The sequence below is a fragment of the Fusarium vanettenii genome, assembly GCF_000151355.1.
Source record: "Fusarium vanettenii 77-13-4 chromosome 1 genomic scaffold NECHAsca_1_chr1_3_0, whole genome shotgun sequence".
Lineage (NCBI taxonomy): Eukaryota > Fungi > Ascomycota > Sordariomycetes > Hypocreales > Nectriaceae > Fusarium > Fusarium vanettenii.
Genome location: NW_003315881.1, coordinates 1125722 through 1152611, shown reverse-complemented (window position 1 = coordinate 1152611; position 26890 = coordinate 1125722). Strand labels below are relative to the sequence as shown.

At 56.2% G+C, this 26890-nt stretch overlaps 3 protein-coding genes across 3 annotated transcripts; all 3 read left to right on the top strand.

Annotated features, from left to right (window-relative positions):
- Window positions 1-959: 959 nt before the first annotated feature.
- NECHADRAFT_103124 (uncharacterized protein) lies at window positions 960-4168 on the top strand (the record flags this gene model as incomplete). Its single annotated transcript, XM_003054169.1, has 1 exon — window positions 960-4168. The coding sequence occupies one exon, from the start codon at window positions 960-962 to the stop codon at window positions 3564-3566; it is 2607 nt and encodes an 868-aa protein (XP_003054215.1). The 3' UTR covers window positions 3567-4168.
- A 4952-nt stretch (window positions 4169-9120) lies between these two features.
- Window positions 9121-11827, top strand: NECHADRAFT_98772 (uncharacterized protein; the record flags this gene model as incomplete). The annotated part of the gene is made up of 4 exons (XM_003054168.1): window positions 9121-9841; window positions 9983-10291; window positions 10348-10591; window positions 10655-11827. The coding sequence occupies 4 exons, from the start codon at window positions 9121-9123 to the stop codon at window positions 11334-11336; spliced, it is 1956 nt and encodes a 651-aa protein (XP_003054214.1). The 3' UTR covers window positions 11337-11827.
- A 433-nt stretch (window positions 11828-12260) lies between these two features.
- On the top strand, window positions 12261-14077 carry NECHADRAFT_98771 (uncharacterized protein; the record flags this gene model as incomplete). Its single annotated transcript, XM_003054167.1, has 2 exons — window positions 12261-12535; window positions 12600-14077. 2 exons carry the CDS (start codon window positions 12261-12263, stop codon window positions 13966-13968), a joined length of 1644 nt encoding a protein of 547 aa, XP_003054213.1. The 3' UTR covers window positions 13969-14077.
- Window positions 14078-26890: the final 12813 nt, after the last annotated feature.

Here is a 26890-nt window from a genome sequence, read left to right as displayed (position 1 = left end):
GGGTCGCGGATTTGCCGGAGGGGTTTGACCATCGCCGCCATCGGGGGTTCTCCGTCTTCATCGCCGCCCCGGGGGGTGTTCATCTCTCCTCCACAGAAGGATCTTGACAGTTCCGCTTGATGGCTCATGCTTCTTCCCTCCCACGACGATCCTTCTGTCACCCTAAAAGCGCTGCTTCGCAACATATACTCCCCCCGGGCGTACAGCAGCCACAGTGCGCTCTGACTTGGGGTGTTTAGTCTCCCATCTGCTGAAACAAAAGGCTTCTACACCCCCTACGCAGCTCATTTAACTTGCTTCTCGAACGAACCACCATGACCCCTCCCCCCCTTGTGGGACGTTTCCAACGACCGGCGGTTTAGGAGAAAAAGATGGCGTGCGCCAGCCTACCTAGGGAATCTGACAGCCAGTGCTCGCCTCACCAAGTTTCCAAGGCTGAGAATGAAGAAGCTGGGACTCGAGCTAATCTCCCGCTAGACGGGCTCAAACAAAACACCAACCGCTCTGCTGCTCGCGTGGGGTCGCCGACCCCGGGCGCTGGGCTCAGTTCGACGGCGCAACAGCAACAATGGTGCGCAATACGTACGCAGAATAGTTTCAGTGTCCATTGGCAAGTCTAAGCGTCTTTGGTAATAGTTTGTAAGGCAGGACCAACAACCGTTTTTCATCGCAACTGTTACCATATTCTGCTGCCTTGCTTTGCCTGCCGACGCACTTCGTTCCGATCCCGAGGTGACGCGGCCAAAGAGCGGTCGCGTCTCTGGTTAGCGCACTAAGCGCGCGTTCTTGTCGGTACAGATGTCCCCACTCACCCTTGTACTTCCCGGGAAGTTGCCCTGTGTGGGTTGGTCCTTCATCCGGAAAAGCACAGGCTCCAGGGCTGTTGGTTTCTATATCCGCACGTACTAAACAACAACATCTCATCGTCTACATTCTCACCCCCATTACACCATGCCACAATGACCATGACGGCGTCGCGATACCGGGCTCGCAAGCAAAAGGTCTTCCGGTCCGTGTTCCAGACCGACATCTCCCAGCCGACTCCTCGGTCGACTCCCGTCGCGGCATTCACCGAGCACGGCGTCGCCTTTGGTGGTCCACACGCGTTGTCGCCTCAGCAGCAGAGAGCAGCTCCACCACCGCCGCCGCTCTTCCATCAGACTCTCCATCAGCCCAGCGACCAGGTGAGGTGGGATCGAGCATGGCACGTCGTCACCTCGAGGATCCAGCTGCCGACCTCAGTTGCCGCCGAGGACTCGTTTGGCGCCCTGTCTCAGGAGTCACAGGACATTGACCTGGACTTCCGAGACTCCCTGGTCTTGCTCCTCTACCCTGCCCGTGCATTGCCGCAGGCTGCGCACACGGAGGACATCCTGCTCTGGCACACGCAGCAGGTTCGCCAGCACTTTGTTCACCATGTTATGCCGTTGCTGGCCGCCTGCGCCAGCCAAACCGACCAGACGCAGATTCTGCTCTCGAGCATATCGACCCTTGAGGCTGCCCATCGCCAGTATCTGTACGGACTGACGCTCATCGCCCAGGGGTTTGAAGATGAAGCGTCGGCAGACGCAGCTCTTACCAAGTTTCGTCGAGACTTGCACGCCATTATTGGAAACTCTCTCAACCAGGGACTAACAAGTGCCATCCGCACCGTTCTTCAACGGCTAGTTCATCTGAATCTCGGTATTGGCAAGCGCTATGATGGAACAGCCTCGGACCGTGCAGATGATGGTGATGACTCGGTGGCTCAGAAAGAGCTTCTAGGTCTACTGGAGTCTCTACAAACTGTTGGTCTAGCCGGCGAAAAGTTTCAGGTGCTGTTTGCTGAAATTATGGACGCGAGCATGGAGGAGTTCATCAAAACTTCATACTCGGGAGTCTGGCAGTTACCGGAATCGTCAACATCATCTCCGGGTGCGCCTACAGGCTGTCTCGCTCATCTATCTGAGTGGGTTGAGAATATTTATGGACGTCTTGCTGTTGAAGTCTTCAGCCGTCTTGGAACTCGCATTGCCTGGAACGACGTAGAGTGTTGGAAGGAAATTGCTGTTGGACGCCTAGCAACACTGCGGATTCAGGAGCTCTTCGACATTGCCCTCAACTGGCCCGAGAGTAAAGGGGGCCTTGATGACCTCCGCTCAGCTGTTACGACACCACAGCGCCGCTTGCAGCTCACAGATGCGTTTTCAATGGCTTTACAAACACGCCTTCTTCACCCCGGCCGATCTACGCTGGACATCCTCCAAACCTACATATCTATGATCAGGACGTTTCATGCGCTGGATCACTCAAAGGTGCTGCTTGATCGTGTCGTCCATGCTCTGCAGTTATATCTCTGTCAGAGGGATGATGCTATTCGGATTGTCGTTACAGGCCTACTTTCCAACCCCAACAGCGATGATTCGGAGGAGGGCAAAACCAAGCTGGTAGAGTTGGCAGTTTTGCTCAGCTCGGCCTCTCAGCAGCAGCGGCGCCCAGCGGACGATGATGATCTCGACTGGAACGATATGACCTGGGTACCGGATCCAGCAGACGCAGGTGTCAATTACAAACGACCTAGAAATGAAGATGTCATTGGCACGCTGATCAATGCCCTCGGCTCACAAGACATTTTCATCAAAGAGTTTCAACTCATTCTCGCAGAGCGTCTGCTCTCGAACCAGAGGAGCTTCTTACAAGAGACCAAGGTATTGAGTCTTTTAAGAAAGCGGTTTGGTGAAAACGCTCTACAAAATTGCGATGTCATGATGAGGGACATCCAGGACTCGAAGACCGTGAATTCAGCTATTCGCCCGAATCTACGTCAACCTCCGGGCAGCACGGAGATGCTTTATTACGAAGCCAAGACTCTCTCGCGACTCTACTGGCCTGGTTTGTCTAAAGAACCGTTCACAGTGCCACGGCCGATTGCAATAATGCAGCGCGAATATGAGCGAGAGTTCGAGGACCTAAAGACATCCCAGAAGCTCAGTTGGCTGGACCAGCTGGGTTCGGCAATCGTTAAGCTGGACTTTGAGGATCGTTCCGTCGAGCTTGAGTGCAAGACATACGAGGCTGCTGTGATCTACGCATTCCAAGACGAAAACGGTCAGAGCGAATCCGGACCCGTGCAGCGCAATTTCAACGACATCTGGCAACAACTCATGATAGACGAAGACCTGCTTGAGGCAGCTCTGAAATTCTGGGTCAGCAAGAAAGTGCTTCGCGATGTCGGTCAGCAGAATTACATGGTTCTCGAACGGTTGGACGATGAGGGCGCATCAGACCAGCCAGATACTGCGGCAGACGATCAAGGCCCTGAAGACGGCCGCCAGTCATCTCCACGCAAGCCCAAGATAGATTCAAAGGAGCAGGAGAGACGGACAGTCTACTGGCAATTCATCGTTGGCATGTTGACGAATTCGGCGCCAGCCATGCCCCTGGCGCAGATTTTGATGATGATGAAGATGCTGATCGCCGATGGCTGCACTTGGAGCAACGAGGAACTACAAGAGTTTTTGGGAGAAAAGGTGGCGGAGAATGAGTTGGAGCTAGCCGGCGGCAAGTATCGCCTGCCCAAGAAGTGATGCAGACAATGGGCTTTCGGATTTGTTTGCGGGCCAAAACTCTGTCATGGGCTCGGCCGCTGAGCTCGGAACCAGGTGAATCTTGCTGCAGTGTCACCCTCTCGCAGCGGGCTGAGATGGCGGTGGAGGCAGTGAACAACTGCTCGCAGGGCAAACATTCGGAACCGAATAGCAGCCGTGACTCGCCGAGGGACTGCACGTTGCATCGAGGTGGAACGGGATAGATGCAGCGACGGCTGGTTGCGGCCTTTTCCGGCGAGGAAGACGAGGCGATGATCTATCTGTGCTGACAGTTGGCGGAGACCGGGACTCGAAAGTCAAACCAAACCAACCTAGCCTGCCAGGTTTGTTTGATGTCGGGTGTGTCTTCCCTGTTTACCTACATATGCCGTGCCTGGGGGACGGACCCCAGGCTTTATGTAAATAGAAGCAGTGCGTTGCTCCGAGCTTTGAGCCGGGGACGGACAAACAGCCAGAACGGGACAGAGAATGAGGCATCCCAATATGGCGTTTTCCCCGAGTGTCCGGGATCGTGGCCGGGATCCAGGGACATGAGACAGCGAATAGAAGAGTTTCCCTCAAAAGGAGCGAGAAGTTTCACGGTGCCGGGTAGTCGTTGCAGATCTGTTTCTGTCGACGAGGGCCAGTATTTATCCAGGATCTGGGGATTCCGGGTGCGGAGGGACCAATTGACGTCCTCGAGGTTAAAGTGGTTGCATGTTCTGGCAGATGGTGATGGGTGGGATCCGCAACGCCCGAGCGGCACAGGCGCCTCCACTGACTGAGGATGGGAATGGAATGCTCAGGTGCCTTGAGGTCTGACGTATTCAACGAGGCATCGATGGGATGGGACGGGGCTGAGGCGCGTGAGATGCGCCAGGGTTGCGCGAAGAGACCATGTGAGTGGGAGTGGACTTGGAGGACTGGGGGGAGGGAATACTGAGTCATAGCGATAATGGCTGCTGAAAAAGAGACGATGAAACCGGTTGGACGCCTTGAAGATCCCTAGACCGGGATTCGGCATTGGGTCTCTCTTGTCTGATCTGTTGAAAGACAATGTTTCTGTTCTCAACACCAAAAGACAGGGCGGCCTGCAGAGCGCAAGTGAGGTTCCGGCAAGTGTCTCAGTATTAAAAAAGACCGGGCGAGTCAAGAGACAAGGTTGCCATTCTGCATGTGAGACCTCGAATCGGGCTTGAGCTGGGCGTTCATGTTGATTCCCATCCCAGGCAGGGAGTGAGGTGTCAGGTGGCGTGCGTGTGTGTGTGTTTGCTGTCTTGGGTTTGCGGTGCGTAGCCGATCGGCTGTGCCGTCGGACGGATGCTCCTTGGAGCTTCAGCTGGCTGTGAGATGCAATCCATTGATTGACTGATTGACAGACCCATGGCACTTTTTTTTAGTTCGAGGCAGGGGAACAGGAGGACGGACGGAACGACTTGAGAAAAGGGAAAGCCACATTATAATGACGAACAGACTACTCGCTGCTTGCGTGGTCAGCGAAACAAGGTTGGCAGAGAGGAGCAACATGCCCATCATCAAAGAGCCCAACTTACACGCCAGGCATGCCAATGGTGGCGGAGGGCTGGGGTTGGTGGTCGAACAAACAAAAACATATCCAGGATGGGGGAACCGATAGTCTCTGCGCGGACCCTCCTCTATTGGGTTTGACGAAGACAGCACAGCAGGCAGGGCTTGAAGGACGGACATTATTCGTTGCATTGTTATGCAGCTTGCCTGCCAGAGGTGCGCAGCGGCAGTCGAGAAAAGAAAGCAAGACAAGAAAAACCAACCCGGCTGGTTCCATTGCCAAGCAGGTTCGCTGTGAGAGGACGACGATCACCTACACTGGGTGGGCTAAAATGGAGGAACGTCAGACAAACGCCAGTTTGACGCTGCTGCTGGAGGGGCAGCTCCAGTGAGGTCTAGCGGAGAGGGGCTTATCATGGCGGTCGGGTCGCGATATGAGCCGCAATTGTGAGAGCGTTTTTGTCCGTCCATCTACCTGTGGGCCGGGGCTCGAGCTTAGAGAGTGATGGGCAATCATGGGTGATGTGATGTGATGGATGGCTCGAGGCACGCGAGGCGACGGCGGTCGCTCACATGATGGTCATGTCGACAGGCAGAGCCATCATGGCACCGGTGGGGAGGATACAAAAAAGAGAGGTTTCGAATGGGCGCCGTAATCACGGAACAACTGATGAAACGAGGTGTTTGTAAAGTGATTCAGCACAGAGAGAGGGAGGTCAAGTCATCATCCCATGACTTGTTGGACATTGCCTGGCGTCTTGTTAGTTCCAAGTTCGCTGAATGCCGGGTCCGCATCCTAAAAGGGTAATATTGATTCACAGTATGAACACAGACAGTTCAACTTCTCACTTCCAGGATCATGAACGGAGAGACTAACCAGAGATTCGGGGTTTGCTTTCTTTTTTTTCCCCTACTCCTTTTACGAGAGAGGGGGCGCTGTACCCTAACCAGCTGAACCTGATGGTTTCCGCCATCTCCAGGGTGGGTGGTGGTGGTTGAGTTTGTTCTACGAGGCCCGCCGCCTCAGCACCTGGAGAACACCTCTGGGCCTCCATCCATCCCTCCAATAGATCCATCCATTGAAAAAAAGGTAGGACCCGGGCGTAGGTTGTATCTGGGCTCGGAACCTGGCAGTCAAAGGCAGGGAAGAGCCCGCCCAGACACCTTTCTAATCCAATCGATGAGAGCCAATCCATCATGCCCTCTTCGCATCATGTGCACGTTTGGTATAGGCTCCGTTAATACGCCCCCAAGGCTCACCCCCAGCAACTTGGGGCTTTTTCTTACTGTACGTCCATGGCACGCAACAAGCTCCACTGAGGCGATCTTGTCCCGCTAATTGCTCAGGTGAGTGAGTGAGCAAGGGAAAAAGGAAAAGGAAAAAAACAAAAAGGCTCAGAGGGAAAGACAAGAGAGAAAAAAAAGATCAAAGCCGAGAGCTTTTGTTGGAATCAATGATGGGCTTGTGCCGGCTTGGGCTTGGACTGGCTGGAAACTGGCTTGAGTTTTTGCCCAGTTGACTCTGGCTGGCGGCTGGGTGGGCTCTACTAGTAGTACCTTTTGGACGGTATCGTCCATGCCCATGCCCGGCTAGACTTCCTCTGCGCATGACCATGACTCTCTCTCCCTCTCACTCTGTCATTGCGAGTCTTGGTTGAGAGGTCTCTCCGTCTCCAGCTCATCACTCGAGTAGGCCCTTGCCCGTGCCCCCCTGATGGTGGAGGTATTACCGTACCAAGCAAAGTATGGTACCAACGGGTCAGTCGGGTGGTTTCTCTTAGGGCGAGCGAGGGTCGCTTCATCCGGGATATGGAGGAGGAGTAGGAGTAGGAGGTGAACCTTGGAAGCTTGTCCGTTCGCCTACTTTGCACTTTGATCGACTGTTTCTTGGTCGTCGTGCGTTGGTTCGTCGTTCGTTTTACCTTTCGGTTTGTCTGTCCGTCTGCTTGCTCTCCTCTCCCCTCTTCTCCCTCATCATTCACCTCGTTTTCAACCCCTCATTCCCACCAGCCTTGTTCGTTGTCGTCGTCGTCCCCGTCGTCATCTCCCTGCCGTTTGTCTCTGTCGGCGTCTTTTTTTACTCTCGGTGATCCATACTCTCACCTTTTGCCTTCCCGCCGCCGCCGCCGCCGCCGCACGCGGTCGGTCCCCTTGCCCGCTTCGCTTATCACAAACCCAGGCTGTCCTGTCTGTCAGTCCCGCTTTGAATGCCTTGCCTACCCAGGCGGCGGGCCTCTCTTGCTTGGGAGCAGCAGGCTTACTTGGGGATACGGATACCGTACTGTACCGATCAACCCGACGACTCTCCACTTGCTGCCAAACACGGCCGGCCGGCACCAGCCAGTCCAGTATTTTGGGGAGTGTGTGAGTGAGAGAGTGTGTGTTGTGTGGTGGACGGCCAGCTAATCCAACCGCGACTTGCGACTGCGACTTTGACTACGACTCCGGCTCTGACTTGACTGCGACATTTGGTGCCATCATCATCCCCGGGGTTTCTGTTGGAGGGACAAGAGCAGCCCGCCGGCCTGTTCATTCTTACTCCCTTTTTCTTTCTTAACCCTTTTCTCTATTCCATAATACTCCAGACGTCCGTCCTCTCCGCCGGTACGCCTACGTAAAGACAAAGAAGCCTTTTCTTTCATTCCCGGGCTTCACCTTTGCCCGCCTACCTGCCTGCCTGCCGTCTCTTCCTTACGCCTCCGTAACCTGAATCTGACCTGTTTCCTCTCACGTCCTGCTACACCACCTAAACGCCTCCTCGTACACTCGCAACCGTTGACCCATTGGAGCTGCCCACCGGCTTCCGTTCTCCCACATCCACCTACTCCCGCTCTTCCTTCCAGGTTGGGTAGCTACCCAGCATCCATCCATCGCACTTACATCCATCACCCGCCTGGCCACATTCACGACATTTCCTGACGCCTACCATTGCCACCGCCGACGCTCGCCTGCCTCAAGGTCCTGTACCTACCTAGCTGTACGCCTCGTCAAAAGCGCCCCCTCTTCATCCTCCCCCCCTGGTAGCAAAGGAAAGCAGAGCTTGCCCCCGGTGTCAGAAGTGTGTTCGCTCGCTCGTTCGCTCAGGCAGCGTCTAGACCACCTCCCAGGCAGGCCCAGCCAAGCCCGGCCTCGCTCGCGAGCGACGGACAAAGACGTTGGCACTGCTGGATTCCGCCCGAGCCTGTCCCTGCAACCCACAGCATCACCATCCGTCCACCGTCGGCCAGTGCAGTCCAGTCCGGCCCAGGGAGTCTCATTCGTACAAGACGTGGCATCCGGTCTTCTTTTTTTTGCATTTCTCCTCTTGTCTCGCTCGCTCGCTCAGCTCAGCTCAGCTCAGCTTTTTCTGTCTGTTCTGTCTGTCCCCCACACCATTTTATTCCTCTCTTTTTCCTTCCTTCCCTCCTCTCTTTTCACCTCGCCGTCTTCGTCTTCGCCATCATTCGACGACCGCCTCTTGTCGCTGCTTTGAGTCTCGCCCGTCAGCTTCCGTCGTCTTGGTCCTGGACGCCGCCGCTAAAGTTACAAGCTACGTCGTCATCGGCGTTATCGCAGCCCCCCCGATAACAGACAGACCCAGCAGCTGCTGCCCCTCATCCTCACCATCCTCCCACCGCGGCCGCCCGCCCTCATTCGGCTCTACCTCTCCTCCCTCTTGGTCCCTCGCTTCGGCATCCGGAAGTCCTTGGGTCCCAAGACCTCGACCCCTCCGCGTTTCCCGATCACCGCCCTGTGATCGCAGCGTACTCCCGATAGTCCTAGTCCAACACTGCTAGAATACTACGAATACACATACCCATCCATCACTTACGTGGGGCAGTCGTCCAGGCAGCTGGTGTTGCTGCCACCCGCATCCGCATCCGCATCGTGCCCATTCGAGACTCGCAGCGTCTGAGCCGCCCTTTTCAACCCCCGCGACGCCTGGAATACCACATCAGGCTCCCGGGCGGCTTCTCTCTTGCAAGGCTCCGCCAGCCCAGGTCATTACAGACGAGGTTCATCTAGCAGCCGAGCTCCGTCGCCCAAGATGGATCCCATGGATCCTATGGACTTTATAATGCACAATCCTCGGTCTTCTGGCCACTACGATCCCGTACATTCGGCTTCGAACCATTGGATGTCTCACTCACACAACTCACCTTCTTACCCATGGCAGACGCAGAATCCAAGCTTGCCTCAGAGCTATCCTCACCACCCGTTGCAGCCTGCACCCGGCTCCGGCCCGGATCCGTTCCAGCTCGGTCATCATCATGGAGGCATGTTGCCGCCAATGCTGAGCCTGCCGCATCCCCATGCGTTTTCAGAAAACATGCCGGGGGCCATATCTCCGCGACCCAGTGGACGACATCAGACCTACCATCGCAGTGCCATGCCACCCCCCGTAGCGCCGGTCGCTTCCGGCACGGGTGCTCACAGCCGTGATGGAGCTTTTGCAAACCAAATTCCCGGCCGGCCATTGAGTTTTCAGCCGCCTGCAGGTCTGGGTATTCCGCCGCCAGGTGCAGGTGCAGCTCCGGAGCCCAATTCACAGCAGCAACAGCAGCAGCGCCCACCATTTCTCGCATCAGAACCTCCAACAAACAACTTCGGCCAACACAACAACAACTCTCCTCACTTCGTGCCCGTACCCGTACCTGTGCCTCTCCCCCCTCACCCTTACATGTCAACACCACCGCCGCGTCGGGGACACTTTTCGTCGGCTTCCACTTCTTCAAGGACTACCTTTCGTGACATACCTTCTCCTACCAGTAAGCTTCCCTCTTGTCTCGGGGTCAGCCAGCCTCCTCCTGGTTACACCGAGCTCTGGCTTGCGAGAAACCCTCGTCCGACGCCACCGTATCATGCAGCACGCACGAAACCAGTCGTTTGCACCAGCTAATATTCATTAGGGCCGTCCCCTCCTTCGTCTGGTTTCCGCAGATCTCACAACACACGCCATCGCAGACCAACATCCACTCGCATCATGTCGTCGGAGCCTGGGCGGGAAGATGATGACGACGCTGCCCGACATGTGTATTTCGAGCATGGAATGTACAGCCCGGGCGGGTCAGACTCCTCTGCTGAGGCAAACGAAGAATCAGTCCTCCGTCACATGCAACTCATGAGAGGTGCTGTTAGTACCAAGATGGTGGCATCCAAGTCGACGTTGCGATCTCTCGAAAGTGTCAAGATTGAAGATATCCCGGAGGGAGACCGAAGTAAGCGATCTCGCTGTCAAATGAACCGGTGGTAGGGTGAAGCTAATGCGTCGCAGGTTGTGTCATTTGCTACGGCGATTATGGCGTTGAAAGTCCTGAGGGTGTTTCCGAGGTGCCGCTCCGTCTTCCAAAATGCGGACATATCTTTGGAGACCACTGCATCAAAAAGTGGCTTGATCAGTCAGATAGTTGCCCATATTGCCGTGACAAGCTGCATGCAGAACCCAAACAGCACACCAGCGCTTCTACACGCGCCTTCATGAGCCTGATGAGGTCGCAGGGACTCCACGTTTCGTCAAGGTGCGTGATTAGGCTTCTTACCGTGCTGATGTCTTGGTCGTTAGCAGCTGACAGACTTGATAGGGCAACCGCTAATCCAGACGACATCTTGGCCAGAGCGATGGTCATGTCTTATGGAATTCCGGGCAGAAACGGATCCCCCTCGCGACAACCTGTCACGGCCGGACGAAGATCACCACCGAGTGATGCGGGCGAACGACAACGTCGAACCAGAGCCCGACACGACAACGGACACACTCGCGAGTGGAGGCCACTATCGGGAGGCCATAGCCGTGCTGTCCATTTCGACACGCCCTCGCAGCGCGCTGCTCCGGGTGCACCCTTGATCGGACACTCGTTTGTGCACCACTGGGACGAGATGTCGCCGATGGAGCGACGGCAACAATGGACCAATGAACGGGATCAGGTGTCGAATGGTCGGTTGAATGGTCCCCCGAATAGTACGTCAACAACAACCACGGATGCGCCCGGAGAGGCATCAACTCCCGCATCTACCATCTCAATGTCTGCTCTCTCGCCATTAGCACCAATGTACCAGCCACAGGGAGTGTTCATAGGCGCCACAGACAGACACCCTCTTGGGACGGCGCCATCTCATGATCTGCCGCTCCTGGAGATTCGGAACCCGCCACCACAGGTGCAAGCTGGCCCGGCCTCGGGAGGCAACGAGAACGCAACCCCCTCCTTGGCTACGCCGCAGGATCTACCTGGACCCATCCAGGGCAACAGTAATCGGTCTTGGTAGCGCCGTGGCCAGGCTCGTGCGAGGCGCGCATTTCTCAGTCGAAATGCGTCAAGACGGTAAGTGAAGCGAGACGGGACAAGCGGCAACTACCACGTGGTTGAGATCTTACCCCGCGAAGGCCAGGGGATGGACATGATCGACCGAGTGGTTGAGGTCATGGACCTAGACTTTGGTTGGCACTCAGGTGCCGAGTGGACGTCGACAGAAGGGACATGGGACAGGTTGTGGACGATGATACAAGAATCCGATTCGCATGCGAGGGAGGGATTGATTTGGCGTTAGCTTTGGCATCGAGGGCATCATGGACTGATTCATGGAAATTGCACCAGGTTATGGTTTTCTTTTTAGGAGGGAGTGTCATCTGGCGTTTTCATGACGTTTGACAATTTTGGGGGGAAGCGCAGCAGCAGGGCTTGTCTGCCAATGGCTGTCCTATTACAATAGCGGAATTAGCGATAATCTCATAAAGAAACCCACTTTGTCCCCCCCATCAACTCTGATGCAACCCTAGCTCGGCTTCTTGGAGAGCGATGAAGCGGGCGAGACTAGCGCATAGTGTGAGAGACTCGGCCAACATAGCTGCCGGTCGGAGTTTGAGTTGGAACGGCAATGTCCGTTGGGACAACGGCACAATGTTGACGACCGATCGGACGCTAGGATAGGCCGACTTGGAGCAATTGCCAACTTCTCTGACGGCTCGAGTCTTGGACAAGTCTGGGGACATTGACGAAATCTCCACTGCGTTTAAGATAAACGAATCGCTTATAAGGCCATCCCGTGGCTGTTACCCCTGGCTCCGTCCCCTGCAAAGCCCAACTCCTGTTGCTACTTGTCCCGACCGCGTTAAAGTATTGGCTCCTCCCATTGCTTGACCTGACCCCCTTTGACTCGCAAGATACTCGAGAGTGAGGGCCTCAAGTCGTCATGGGGTTGCCGTGGGAGAACATCACGGGCGGCGCTGCCACGGTCACTCTGGCTCTCAGCTGGGTGCAGAACGATTGGTCTAGGCTACTCCTGTTGAAACACTTTACAGGGCTGTGGACCGTGGGCTTTGTGTTCTGGGTTGTCTGGGCGATATGGATCTATCCGCTGCTCGTGTCGCCGTTGCGACATCTGCCTGAACCCTCCAACAACCACTGGCTTCTGGGCCAGGCAAAGAGGATATTTGCAGAGCCTTCGGGCATTCCAATGCGAGAATGGTTCGTCAATTGCCCCTTGTGGTGCAATTGTACTTTGAAAACAACATACTAATCCTCATCCCAGGGTGTCCGAGATCCCCAACGATGGCATCATCCGCTACCGCGGTCTGTTGAACCAGGAGCGGATCCTTGTCTGCTCAGCCAAAGCGTTGGCCGAGGTGCTGGTCACCAACAACTACGCCTTTGAGAAGCCGAGTTACTTGCAGCAATCCATCGGGCGCATCCTTGGAATAGGAGTGCTGTTCGCCGAGGGTGATGAGCACAGGGTGCAGCGTCGCAACTTGACGCCTGCGTTTGCCTTCCGTCACATCAAGGACATGTACCCCATCTTTTGGCGCAAAGCTAAAGAGGTGACTCAGGCTATGACGACAGAGGTTGGGGGCCGGGACGAGGTCGAGCTTGAAGTATCCAGCTGGGCATCGCGGGCGACGCTCGATATCATCGGCGTCGCTGGCATGGGGCGAGACTTTGGTGCTATCCAAGACCCGGAGAGCGTGCTCGCCAGGACTTACAGGAAGATCATCAAGCCGTCCCGTGCGGCTCAGATTCTGGGCCTCATTTCCATTTTTATACCGCTGCAAATAGTCACCAAGCTGCCGTTCCGCCGGAACCAGACCATCAACGCAGCGGCGGACGAGATCCGAGCGGTGTGCCGAGACCTGATCCAGGAGAAGAAGGCCAAGTTGGCCAACAAGGAGCAGCCAGATATTGATATCCTCTCGGTGGCCATTGAGAGCGGTGGCTTCACGGATGAGAACTTGGTCGATCAGCTCATGACGTTTCTCGCTGCGGGACACGAGACGACAGCATCGGCCATGACCTGGGCAGTTTATATGCTGTCTCGATATCCTGAGGTTCAGAGCCGGCTGCGGGAAGAGGTGCGAGAGCGCTTACCGTCCGTGGATTCAGATTCCGACATCACGAGTCTCGACATTGATCGCATGCCATACCTCACTGCCGTCTGTAGTGAGGTTCTCCGTTACTACAGCCCAGTACCGTTGACGATGCGTGATGCCGCTCACGACACCACGATTCTGGGCCATCCAGTGCGAAAAGGTACTCGTATCGTCATCGTGCCCTGGGCGACTCACTTTGACCAACACCTCTGGGGTCCGGACGCGGACCGTTTCGACCCGGAGCGGTGGCTCCCCTCCGGCCCCGAGGGTGGAGCCGCAGACCGGAACGCCGCCAGCGGGGGCGCGACCAGCAACTACGCATTCCTGCCGTTCCTGCACGGGCCCCGGAGCTGTATCGGGCAGAGCTTCGCCAAGGCCGAGTTCGCCGCCCTCCTCGCGGCGTGGGTCGGCCGGTTCGAGTTTGCACTGGCGAACCCGGAAGAAGCAGACGAGAGCAAGGTGGAAATCCGGGGCGGTGTAACGGCCCGGCCCTCCAAGGGCATGCACGTCAAGGTTAAGGTTATGGGCGGGTTTTGAAGGGCTTTTCTGGCTGCTGTTTGATTTGTATATATGTAAAGACCGATGACATGGTAGCGCGGTGCGGCATGCGTTGTCAAGCCCGTGGCTGGTTTCAGAGCGCAATCGGTGTTGGTCAATTGGGTGAGATGTTCGCTAAGCAACTCGGTGGAGGTTGTCCACATGTTTTGAGTCATTCTAGGGCTGTAGTTGCATCAAGCTTTTAATGGACGGTAGCATTTAAACGGCCTGGTTATCATCTGCATGTCCATGGCCCATAATTAAAAATAGGCCTGGGCGTCTATAACACCTCATTATCAGATTTCAGCTGAAGAGGATCCCCAGGACCCTTGTGTGAAGATATTGACGCAAGTCGAATCGGATTTCCCTCCCACCAATTGCAGGGTAGGCACCCTGACGGACGGCCCGCGAGAGTGGCCGCACGTGTTACAGCATGTGACTGCCAGCTGGCAATGCACCAAATCTCGGTGGAGATGACGACGGCGCTAGCCAATGTGTGGCGGCCTGAATGTCGACTCTGCACCAGCTGAAGTGACCAAGATTAAAATGATTTCTGCGATAACAGAGCATCCTTGGCGAACTCTGACCTGGAGTTGATCTCGGTTCTTACAAACCACCGATATGAAAACCCTCACCTAGAATCAGCACCACCCGTACAGTACCTAGCAGAGAAAGAGCGCGATACCACCAAGATCAGCGCGAGGGAGATCTCTCTCCCGCTTCATCGCATCATCATATCGGCGACAAGACGGACACACACACAAACCAGTCAAGCACCCTCTACCGAGCAATTTTTAGCGCCCAGGCCTCCCAAGGCCCAGCGGCAGATCCAATCTCAGACCCACCGCGAGAACCTGGGCGAGCCAACGACGGAGCCTAGCGTCCAAGAATTGGACACACCCAAACCCCAGCCACCGCTTGTCCTGTTTAGTGGGCCGAGACGAACGGGGCACCCATGGAAAGCTGGCGTCGTCGTCGAGCTCCTTCGCAAAACAAAACACCATCTCCCTCCTCCACCACCCCCCCCGATTCCTCCCATCGACACCCGTAGAGGCCGGCCACAATGATGCGAGATCACCGCTCTCGGGACTCCGAGAGTGCTCGCCGACGGTGGCACGAGTCTCGCGATGCGAGAGATTCGCGTCAACCGCCGTCGCAGCAGCCAACGCCGACTCAGCAATACCCGCAACAACAACAACACCCGCCTCCACCACCACAGCAACAACAACAGTACCAGCAACAGTACTCTCAACAATACCCTCAGCAATATCAGCAACAACGATACCAACAACCCCCCATGTACCAACAGCCCCAGCAATACCAACAATTCCAGCATCAGCAGTATCAAAACTCCCCTCAGCAACAGCAACCTTACAATCAACAACAGCAGTACCCGCAATCTCAACCCTATCCCAACGCGCCGCCACAGACTCACCCCGCCTATAATGATCCCTACTCACCTCACCCAGAGACACGTCGACCGCAGACGCCCTCAAGCGTATTCTCTTCGTCCAGTGACACGTCTTCGTCGCTACTGGATATCTCGCGATTCAAGGACACGAAGGAATATGGCGGCGTTTTCGGCACCTTTTTCAAGGCGCCCTCGGACCGCGTGAGGCAGCATCTACACAGGAAGAAGAAGAAGAAGCGTCGCGTGCTCTACTTTGGCAATTCGTCATCGTCATCGGTCAACTCGGACTTGGCGTACGGCCAGGGATATGTCAAGCAGCCAAAGAGTCGCACTCTTTCCCCTCGCAGCCGCGCTTCTGCTTCAGCTCAAGGATACGCGTCCTCTTCGGGATACGCACAGGGCTATGCGCGCCGAAGACGGTCTTCGGCAGAGGCCTCCGACCGCGACCGCACACCCACACTCCCGCCTCGGAAAGTAAAGACTGCGGATGAAGAGATCATGGCTCTTGGTCAACAGCTCTCTAATCTAGCCAAGAAGTCCAAGGAGGATGAGATGCGCCGCGCTAGCAAGAGCTCAGGTAAGGGTAAGGCGGCAGCTCTTGGACTTGCAGCAGGCGCGGCAGGCGCGGCAATGGCGTCTCGATACGGTCGACGTCAGGGCCACGGCCTGGGAAACTCCTTAAAGACTCGTGTCGAGACTTCCGACGACGATTCGGACTGGGAGGATGCCTCGGACGACGAATCTTCCTCTACCACTAGTGACAGTGATGGTGCAGCCTCGGCCGCCGACTCGGAGCTTGCTTACGGCACCGTTGTTGGGGAGTCTCTGAGACCCGCTGCCGGAGTCGCTGCGGCTGCCGCAAGTGCGGGCGCCGCGGCAGCAATGGCTGGCTCACACTCTCACTCAGGCTACCATTCATCTTCGGACTATCGGAGATATGGATACGGATATAATGGAGAGAGGAACTCGATCGTTGATCCCCGACTGTTCGGTCCCTACAATTCGCTGCGAGGCTCAATCAACACCCCGTGTGGCTTCCGGGATGAAGAGCAAGCAGCCGCCTACCGCCGCTCCTCGGGCAGTGTGGCGTCAGGACCGATTCACATGCGGGACAACTTCCCAGGCCCCAGCGCTGAGCATTCTCGCTTCCAATCAGCGCAAACCTCCCATTCCGCCTCACGCCAGGATCTCTCACACCAGACTCGACCTGCTCCGGTTCCCCTTCAGCAGCCCGTTCCCAAGGTCCCGGTGTCCTCAAAGGTCTACGAGACGGAGAAGTTTGAGGGTTCGAGCCGAAAGGAATCTCGCAACTCTCGTCAGCAGTCTGATGGTAAATGGGGCGACATTGCTGTTGAAGCAGCTGCAGTTGGCGCAGTCGGTGCAGCTGTGGCGTATACGGCTTCACGCAAGGAAAGCAAGGAAAGACGAGAGTATCGCGAAGATAGGCGTGACCACGACAGTCGACGTGGTCGAGATGGAAAGCGAGAGACCGACACGAAGCGCCAGGAAAGAGTCGAGGAGGAGTCTTTCGAGCGAGAGCGCGAGCGACTGGAGTTTGAGCGACAGAAAGCCCTCGAAGCGGAGCAACTGAAGCTCCAGGAGCTCGAACGCCAAAAGGCTCAGGAAATTGAGCGACAGAAAGCTCTCGAGCTCGAAAGGCAGAGAACCCAAGAGCTTGAGCGTCAGAAGACCCTCGAACTCGAACGACAACTGGCTCAGCAGGCGGAACGACATAAGGAACTGGAAACTGAACGGCAACGAAACCTGGAATGGGAACGGGAATACCGACGAACGCACCACGACTCCTCTTATTCACAGTATAATGAGCGAAAGCACGAGAAATCCTCACGATATGATGATCATGACGATACCCACAAAGTAACGAAGGACAAGGAGGTTGAGAAGGAGGAGAGGAGCAAAGTCGACGTTGTAGTTGCGCCTCAACTGGATCGAAGCGAAGGCACAGAATTCCACATCGAGCATGGATCTGAATTCCAGGTCATGCGCGAGCCCGAGGTTCAAGCTGAGAGTAGCAAGCGCACTACTACCGTCACTGAAGAGAGCCGCGAGCTTCCTCTACCAACTGGTGCAGGCCACCATGTTGTTACGGAGCACGAAGTTGTCGCAGAGACGAGCCAGCCTGCTCAGCCCAGAGACCCGGCCTACGACCCATTCCAGTACCAGGTTTCGGACGATGCTTTCACCATGTCCCAGGCGACTACGCCCAAGCGACCCCTTACGCCTAATGTCGTGACGATTGAACGCGAACCTAATTTTGATGATTCTCCGCCAAGATCCCTGGCCTCAGATGCTCGACTGAGCCGCCGGGACTCTTTCGAGATCGAGAGGATGGTTGAGGAGTACCGCAGAGGAACACAGGACGCCATGCAGTTCCAGGACCCCCGCTCCGGTCACGGATACGAGGAAGAGGAGCATGAAGCCAAGTCTATTCTTGACGAGGCCAAGCATGCCACTATTCCTGTAGCAGCGGTCGCGGTCGCGTCCGCTGTCGCCGTTGAGAGGGGACGCCAGAGCAGCAAACACGCCAAGGACAACTCACGGGATAGCTCGCGACAGGAACGAGACACAGTTCAGGAAGAGGCCGATCGATACTACCGAGAGACCAACATTGCTCGGAAGATTGCCTCTGAGGAGATGCGATCTCGTAGTGCATCCCCTGAGCGATCGGTTATTGACAAGTGGCAAGACGACAAGTATGAACCCATCACCATTGTCACGCCTCCTGATATGGAGGAGAAGCACCCAGAGACGAGCCCCTTCGACGGTCCTAATGCGGATGTCAAGATTGACAACAAGATCTATCCTCGTGAGGAGAGACACTACCGCAACCTGGGCGACAACTCTATGGCCCTTGTTCTGAGATCGAGGGACGTCTCACGGGAACGACCCGTCCTGAACCTGATCTATCCTACTCCCGCCCCAAGCCGTCAACCTTCTCCTGCACCTGAGCAAAAGGAGACAACAAGGGAAATTGTGGAAGTGTCTGCCACTCCTGAGGCCAAGGAGGTCACTGAGATTGCTCCGGAAGCTAGAGAAGTCACTTCCGAAGTCAAGAAGATCACACCCGAAGACGTGATCATTGAACCTCGAGGTGATATCGTTTCGGTTGGCGAGCCGGCCCCTCTTGCTAAATCCGTTACTTGGGGCGAGAACGAGACAAAGAGCTTTGAAGTCGAGACTCCCGAGACTCGTAGCGACACTGAGAGCTACTTCCACTCAGAGCCCTTGGATAGGGATCCTGATAAGCCCAGGCCACGACTGAACAAGGCGAGCCGATGGGGCATCTTGGCTGCAGCGATCGCCGGCAGCAGTGCTGAGCCCATCAACGAGCCCGAAGTCGAGATTCCCTCTCAGAAGGCTGCGGATATTCCCAGAAGCTATCCCGAGGAGACGAGTCGCGAGGTGGTTCCTGTTTTCTCCACCCAGGTCTTCGACGATGACTCGAGCCGCGAGCCACCGATTCCTGGACCCAAGCCCGCGAGCCCACACCCCGAGCAGATGCCTGGTGGCTATGCCGATGATCTCGAGTTCGCTGCCACTCTTGCCGCTGGTCTGAAGGAGACCGGTTTTGATCCCGAGATTGTCATTGACAACCCGACTTTCCACCGCCGCGACTCCTCGCCGGGCGTGCAAAAGGCGATCGGTGACGCCCATGGTGACGCTCATGTCGACGCCAAGGGCAACTGGTACACACGACCCTACGCAGAGACAGCCTCGGACACCAGCGACGCTCCTGGTAAACTCTTGCCGGAGCAGAAGGGCTTTATTCTAGGCGAGGTTGAGACTCCTCAAGAGGACAATCCTGTGCCATTTGTGGCTGCGCCTGAAGTCACAACTAAGAGCCCCGAACCCGAGAAGTCAGACCTTCCAAAGGCTGAAGACGTGCCACTTCCCGACGAGGATGATTTGGAAGTCTCGAAGTTGAGCAAGCGACAACAGCGCAAGCGAGCCAAGTCTGAAGTTGTTGTTGTTCAAGATGACAACAAGGCTGAGGCCACGCCAACAGAGCCCGCTCAACCTCGCGAAGTGGGTGAGGCAGTCTGGGAAGATAGTGCTTGGAAGAGAGGCAAGAAGGGCTGGAAGAGCCGTGAATTCGAAGACGAGTCCGTCTCTCGAGTTTCTCCTCCCGCCGACTATTACTACGACAAGTCTTCTCAAGAGGCACCAGCTAGAGATGTCAAGTCTGACGATGGCTGGGATACTGCACAAGACGAACGACGAAGCCGCGACTTTGACGCCGCTGACGTTGCGCGAGTTGCTGCTCCTGCATTCGCTATTGGTGCATGGAGTGCCTACCACAATCAATCTTCCAGAGACGCTGAGCCCAGGCAAGCTGGGTACCATGACCAGTGGGATCCTTCAGCACAACCTTCGGATTGGACGAACCCCGAAGCTGGCGAATGGGCCGCCTCACAGGGCTCATCTCCTTCTAGGACTTACCATCGATCATTGTCCAGAGATGCCGTTCCTCGAGATGCCACCTCGCAAGACATCCGCTCCCGCGATGATATTGAGACTCCAAAGAAGTCACGGAAGCAGTGGAAAGATGAGGACTACTACTACGAGGACGATAGATCCCGTGTCTCCGCTCCTTCCAGATCTCACCGTCGACACACATCAAGAGATGTCTCGTCTCGAGATGTGCGGTCTGACGACGAATGGGAAGATTCCAAGCGTTCAAGGAGACACAAGAAGGAGCGTGACGCATACTACGAGGATGATTTGTCACGCATCTCTGCACCACTGGAGCTCCCTGACAGCCGCTCATCAAAGAGACGATCCTCGCGGGATCGATCAAGGGACCGGTCAAGACACAGATCAAAACATCGCTCAAAAGACCGGTCGCGAGATAGGTCTTGGCACAGAAGGTCTGATGACGAGAGGGATACTCCTAGATCAAGGAGGTCCAAGCGTGACTCATATGGTCATGACTCTCCCTCTCGTTCAGTAGTTGCCTCTGAGATTTCAGTCGGCAGCTCTGGTGGCCGGAGAAGCAAGAAGTCCAAGCGCAGAAGCGGAAACGAGGAGGACTGGAAAGACTACCGAGACAGCCCACTGGACCGCCGGCGCGAACACTTTGACGATCGCGACGTGAGCTCTGTTGTGTCCGAATCTCGTGGTGATCGACGGGAGTCTGGCCACCGACGAAAGTCTTCTCGATATGACGATGACGATGTCAAGTCAGTTGCGTCTTTGCCGGGTTCTTCCCGCAGAGACAAGGATTACAGGGAACGCCGAGATCCTGAGAAGAGATCAAGTGGCATCATCTCCAGCCTCTTCAAGTCCAGTCGCAAGGATAAGAGGGATTCTTTTTTAGATAATGCCGGCACCCTTGGCGCGGGTGTCGGCCTAGCGGGTGCTGCGACCGTCATTGCTGCCTCTGACGCTGCTCACTCCAACGCCGCCGAGGCTCCGTCGGACCAGGAGCATGACAGCTTGCGCGAAGGCCGTCGTGTGCGAAGTTACGAAATCCTCGACCCCGAGGTCGCCCCTCGTGTCTTCAAGCCCGCCATTGATCCTCAGTATGGCGATCTTCTCCCCCTCCCTCCTAGCGAACCTGGCAGTCCCGTCTCTGGACCCGACGAGCTGCCTTCACTGCCTGATAGCCGACCAGACACTCCTCCTGAGGAGCGTGTCATAAGGCGTGATACTCGCACTCACAATCGACGCCGCAGTACCTTTGAGACGCCGACCAAGTCTCCAAGCCGAACAGCCGTCCCTATTCAGCTTCGTCTGGGCCAGAGGTCGAACCCTGCCTCTCCCGTTGCCCTTAAGTCATCTCCCTCAGGGTCTCCCAAGGTGATCAACGCGGACCCTGCTGCAGTCATGTCTCGACGAGTGGCCCGGCCAACTTCATGGGATAGCACCCGCGAGATCATGCCGTTGTACCTCCTTGAGCATTCTCGTCAAGCACCGCCAACGACCGGTTTGGCTCTTCCTGCACTCCCTCCTAGTGAGCCTAGTGAGGCTGGATCTAGGCACTCCCCTAGCCCTGAGGCCGAGTTCCACCAGCGCGGTGATTACTTTGACCTGGATAGTGCTCAGTTCTTTGATCCTACTCTCCATATCGACACCAATGTGGCTCAAGCTGCACGCAAAAATTCTTCTACAGGAACTGACGAGTCAACAACACCTCGTGCCCTGTTCCTTCCAGAGCTCCCAGTTCCTGACTTCACAGAATCTCTTGACAGGGAAGCACCTCTTGAGAGCTCTGTTAAGGCTCCATCTCTGCCAACGACCCCGCAGCCTGTCCCTGTCGAATCGACAAGCAAGGACATGGGCGCTGAACTTCTCGCCATGACGCCTTCTCCGCGTGAGCCTGCTTTCCCTGTGGCTCACGAAGCTCAATCAGTTACTCCTGAAGAGCTTACTTCTACTGATGAGCATTTCTCCGACGCCACCGAGGCCCAATCTCCTCGAGGAACCGTTTCCAAGGCCTTTGACGACGTCTCCTCGGTGGGCACTGTTGAAGAAATCCCTTTCAAGAGTCTTGCTCAGCCTGAAGTCGAATCTGCTCCTCAGCCTGAGTCTCCTCAAGTTACCCCAACAACAGAACATGCTGCCATTCCTGTAGCGGAGCTTTCCACCGAGGAACCGGCTATTACGGAGCGTGCTGCCCCACTTGAGCCTGTTGAGGAAGTTTCGAGGTCTGTAGAGGCACCTGGTAGTGAGCTACCCACCGAGAAGGCTGAGGTACTAGAGCCTACAACTCAGGATCGGTCAATCACCGTTGAGCCGATTGCTGAAAAGCTTCCAACGCTTGTTGAAGAGCCAACTCATGAGCTGCCCATCGACCAGGCCGACCTTGTCTACGAGCAGCCTATCGTCCTTCTTGAGCCTATCCCTGAGGAACCTGCGGACTTTGCAGAGGAGCCTACTCCTGTGCCATTCACCGAGAAGACCAGAGACCTCGGGGATGTGATTGAAGCGTCCACAACCGAGGAGCGCGCAGCCATTCTCGAGCCTATCCCTGAAGAACCCGAGAAGTCCACAGAGCTGTCTTCTGACTCGCCCACCGAGAAGGTTCAGGATGCGCAGCCTGCAATCATCCCTGAGCCCAAGGATGGAGACGTCTCCAAGTCCACCGAGGAACCTGTCTCGGAGGTTGTTGCCGAGAAGGCAGAGGAAAAGGTGCCCGACTTCGTCTCCTTGCCCGCTGGAGAGACCGTGGAGCCCATCTTTGCCGCGCCCATGATCGAGGAATCATCGAGAGAACTAGAGCCTGTTAGCAAGGAAGTTGATGACCTGGTCCTCCAGGATGTGACCAAGCCTGATGGAACCCCTGAGGTTGCCAAGCAGTCTACAGACGATATTTCTCGCGAGATCCAGCCCGACCTTGCCGACATGACTGCAACAACGATCACTCCTGACGCCGTTGTTGAGCCTCAGCCTAATCCCGCTATCGAAGCCATCGCTGAACCATCTTCTGTCACTGTCGAGCCTCTCGAGCAACCCGAAGTGGAGGACAAGTCCCGCGAAGTCAAGATGGAGTCTATTGGGGAGGATGTGGCCGAGCCCGCCGTCACAACCGTCACCCCTGATGCCATTCTTGAGCCTTCGGTAGCGCCTGCCCCTGAAGCTGCCCCTGAGCTTCCTCCTGCAGCTGAGGACAAACCCACTGAGCCTGTCGTCGAAAATGTGGCTCAGCCCTCTGCCACTGCCGAGACCGTCATCGAATCAACCAAGGAACCGGTCGTTGAGCCAGTGCCCGAGTCGACTGAAGTTGCAGCCGAGCCCGTCGCCGAAGCGCCTGCTGAACCCTCTACTCAAGCAGCTCCTCAGCGTGCAGAGAACGAATTCACCACGGAAGAATGGCAAAACCTCTCAGGAAAGGACAGGAAGAACATGAAGAAGAAGCTCAAGAAGAAGAATCTGGAGCTTATCGTCAAGGATTCCTTCGAGGTCGCTGCCCCTGTGGAAGAACCTGCCAAGGATGAGAAGGCGGAGCGAAGCCAGGAGACTACTGCCAAGGATGAAGCTCCAGAGACAACGCCAGCCACCACTGAAGGAGAAAAGGCCCCTGAATCATCAGAGCAACCCACCACAGACATTTCTGCTACCCCGGCCACGGTAGAGACCGAGACCGAGGCCGAGTCCACCAAGAAGGCGCTTCCCAAGGTTGCCGAGCCTGAAGAGTCGCAACCCAAATCTGCCGATGAAGTGCCAGCGCCTGAACAGGAGCTCTCTCGGGAGCTAGAACCCGCTGTCGAACAGGTCTCCGACAATCTTCCCGTCGAGAAGGAGATCGCCCAGGGGTCAGAGCCTGTTCCTGAGCCCGAAGCATCGGCCCCAGAGGCAGTTGTGGAGACCAAGCCTGTGACTGTTGAAGAGCCTGTTGAGTTCCCCGCTGTCAACACCGAGCCTGTCGCCGAGGAGCCAGCCCAACCCCAGTCCAAGAAGAGCAAGAAGAAAAAGAAGAAGGGAAAGCAAGTGGCGGAAGAGCAATCAACCCCTGCTGAGCCTGAAGCTACTGTTCAGGAAACAGACAAGGATGCTTTCGATGCATGGGCCGAACCAATTGCCCCTGTTGAGCCCTCCACAGATGCTCCCGCTGAACCCTCCACAGATGCTCCCGTTGGACCCTCAGATGCTCCAGTTGAGCGCTCTCATGAAGAGGTTGCTGAACCCGCACCGACTCCTGTCGAACCCACGTCCGATCCTCTTGCCAAGCCCTCAGATGCGCCTGTTGAGACTCCACTGGAAGCACCAGCTCAGCGCTCTCTCGAAGAGGTTGTTGAATCTACAGCAGCTCCTATCGAGCCCACTCCTGATACCCCCGCTGAGTCCTCAGAGGTCCCTGCTGAGCCTTCAGATGCTCCTGCTGAGACATTGCTGGAAGCACCGGTTGAACGCTCCCTCGAAGAGGTTGTTGAGCCCACAGCGGCCACTGTCGAGCCCACTCCAGATACACCTGCCGAGCCCTCAGATGCTCCCGCCGAGACCGTGTCAGAAGCACCAGTTGAGCGCTCTCTTCAAGACGCTGCTGAACCCTCAGCAGCCCCCGTTGAGACGGCACAAGAGCCCCTTGCCGAGCCAACTCCGGATGTGGATGCTTTTGATGCTTGGGCACAGCCAGATGTTCCCGTGGAGACTGTTGAAACTGTCGAGTCTAAGCCGGAGACCCCTGCTGCTACTTCTGAGGCAGCGCCTGAACCCTCCACTGAGGCAACTCCTGAAGAGACAACATCCAAGTCGAAGAAGAAGAAGAACAAGAAGAAGAAGGGCGCTAAATCCGAAGAAACAGCTCCTTCTGCCACCCAGGAAGCTTCTTCTACGCTCGAGCAGCCTCTTTCAGTCTCGGAAGACCAGACTAAGCAGCCTGCAGAGGCTGACATAGTCAAGGACTTGCCCCGTGACTCGCCTGCTCCAGCTGATACAGCTGAACCCGCAAGTACCGAGCCCCCCGTCAAGGAAGTCGAACCAACAGAAACGACCGAAGCTCCCCAGCTTGAGACTTCCTTGGAGGGTGAAACCGAAAAGAAACCAGAGGAGAACGTGTCTTCCTCTACAGCTGAGCCAACTGCGGATAATGATCGTCAGCTGGCCGAGCCCGAGGACTTGCCAAACCCTACCGAGGCGCCCAAGTCCAAGGATGTCGATGAACCCGCCTACTTGCCGTCAAGCATGGGCCTCCACGCTCCGAAGAAGCCTACGCAAGAACAATCCCAGAACCGATTATTCCCCTCCACCTTGGGCGTCTCTCCTGCCACAAGAGGATTCGCCGCTGTTGGATCCGCTTGGAGAAAGATGTGGGGATCTCCCGCTCAGGTGAAGAATGAGTCCCAATCGATAGAGCTTGACGCCGATCAGGTTGACAAGACGGTTGATGATGAACGGAAACCTGTGATTGCGGAAACCGCTCGATCTCAAGAGGAGAAGGCTATTGATGTGACCGAGCCTGAGATCGCTGTTGCAGCCGTAAACGTGGGCGAGAAGGCAGAAACGGTTCCTGAGAAGGCACAAACCGGTGAAGTCAAGCCCGACACTCCTCCAGCAGACTCTGATCTGAACGCCCCTGTTGACGACGCGGCCCCCACCACGCTAGAGTCTCATATCTCAGAGCCACTCTTCTCCCAGGGAGATGCACCTGTTGAGGAGTCTCAAGCAACTTCAATTGGCCCGGAGCCCTCTCAAGTCGATGACACTACTCCCGCCACCGAAGACGTGAGCCGCGATATTCCTGCTCAGGATGAACCGACACCTGCCCCTCAAGAGGAGCCTGTCAAGATCGCCGAGAATGAGCCTTCTACCACAACAGATAACGAGGCCATCAAGCCAGACCAGGACGACACAGTGAAGCCCCTTGAGGCTGAGCCTGTCGAGACCAGCGAGGAACCAACCACCAAGACACCTGTGGAAGAACCCACGACGACCGGCGAAGATATCCAAGGCCAAACAACAGTGGTTGCCGAACCACAAGCGACTGACGAGGCTACAAGATCAACTGACGCCCCTGAGACAATCGAACCTGAGAGCCCTGTTTCGAAGAAGAAGGCCAAGAAGAACAAGAAGAAGAAGAAGAACCAGGGTAGCCAGGATGAGGCACTGGAGGAGGAAGTCAAGGCCGAAGCTACTCAGGGCGACGCCACGGTCAACCCGGAGGAGGAGAAGAAGAACGAGACCGTTTTGGAAGAAACCAAGGCTAATCAAGAGGAGGAGGTTAAGAGCGACCCTGTCGGAGATGAGGTCAAGACCCAGGAGGAACAAGCCAAGCTCAGCACGAAGGAAGAGGCTACCCAAGATGATACCCCGGCCAACCAGGAGGAGGTTAAGAACGAAACCGCTGAAAGTGAGCTCAAGACTGAGGAGGAAGTCAAGCGTGAAGTGGAGGATGTGACCGCTCGAAATCAGAGCGAGAGCAAGGATGAACCTAAGGTGGATGAGGCCATTCTAGGACTTACCGAGCCTTCAGTTGAAACGAACGTTGCCGCAACTGTTGAGACACCTACTCTGCAGCCAACAGAGGAAAGCACATCCGACACCCCCAAGGAAACTCTGGCTGAGGAAAAGTCACCTCAACCTGAAGTTGCCGAGGAGACTTCTGGAGACAAGCAAGTGGAGGAGCCAACCCCAGAGCAACCAACGGACGCACCTCTCAATCTCAGTGATAAGCCATCTGTCGATGAACCTCAGCCTCAACCAGCCTCAGAGGAAGAGCCAGCGATCAAGGAAGCTGAGGCAGCTAAGGAAGCCGAAGCAGCCAAGGAAGCCAAGGAAGCCGCAGACAAGGCTGCTCGTGAAGCTGAAGAAGCCGAAGAAGCTCGTGACGCTGAGGAGATGGCAGCCCTGAGGGAAAAGAGGGCGCGAAGGAAAGGCCGTCTCTTGAAGAAGGACCAGCAACGCCTCATTGCCCTCGAGGAAAATGTTACCAAGCGGGCAGAGGCCCGAGCAGCTCGTGAAGCCGAAGAACAGGCCGCCAAGGAACTCGCGGAGACAGCCGCCGCTGAAGCTGCCATTGCCGAACCTGTCGCCCAGGAGCCTACAGAGGCT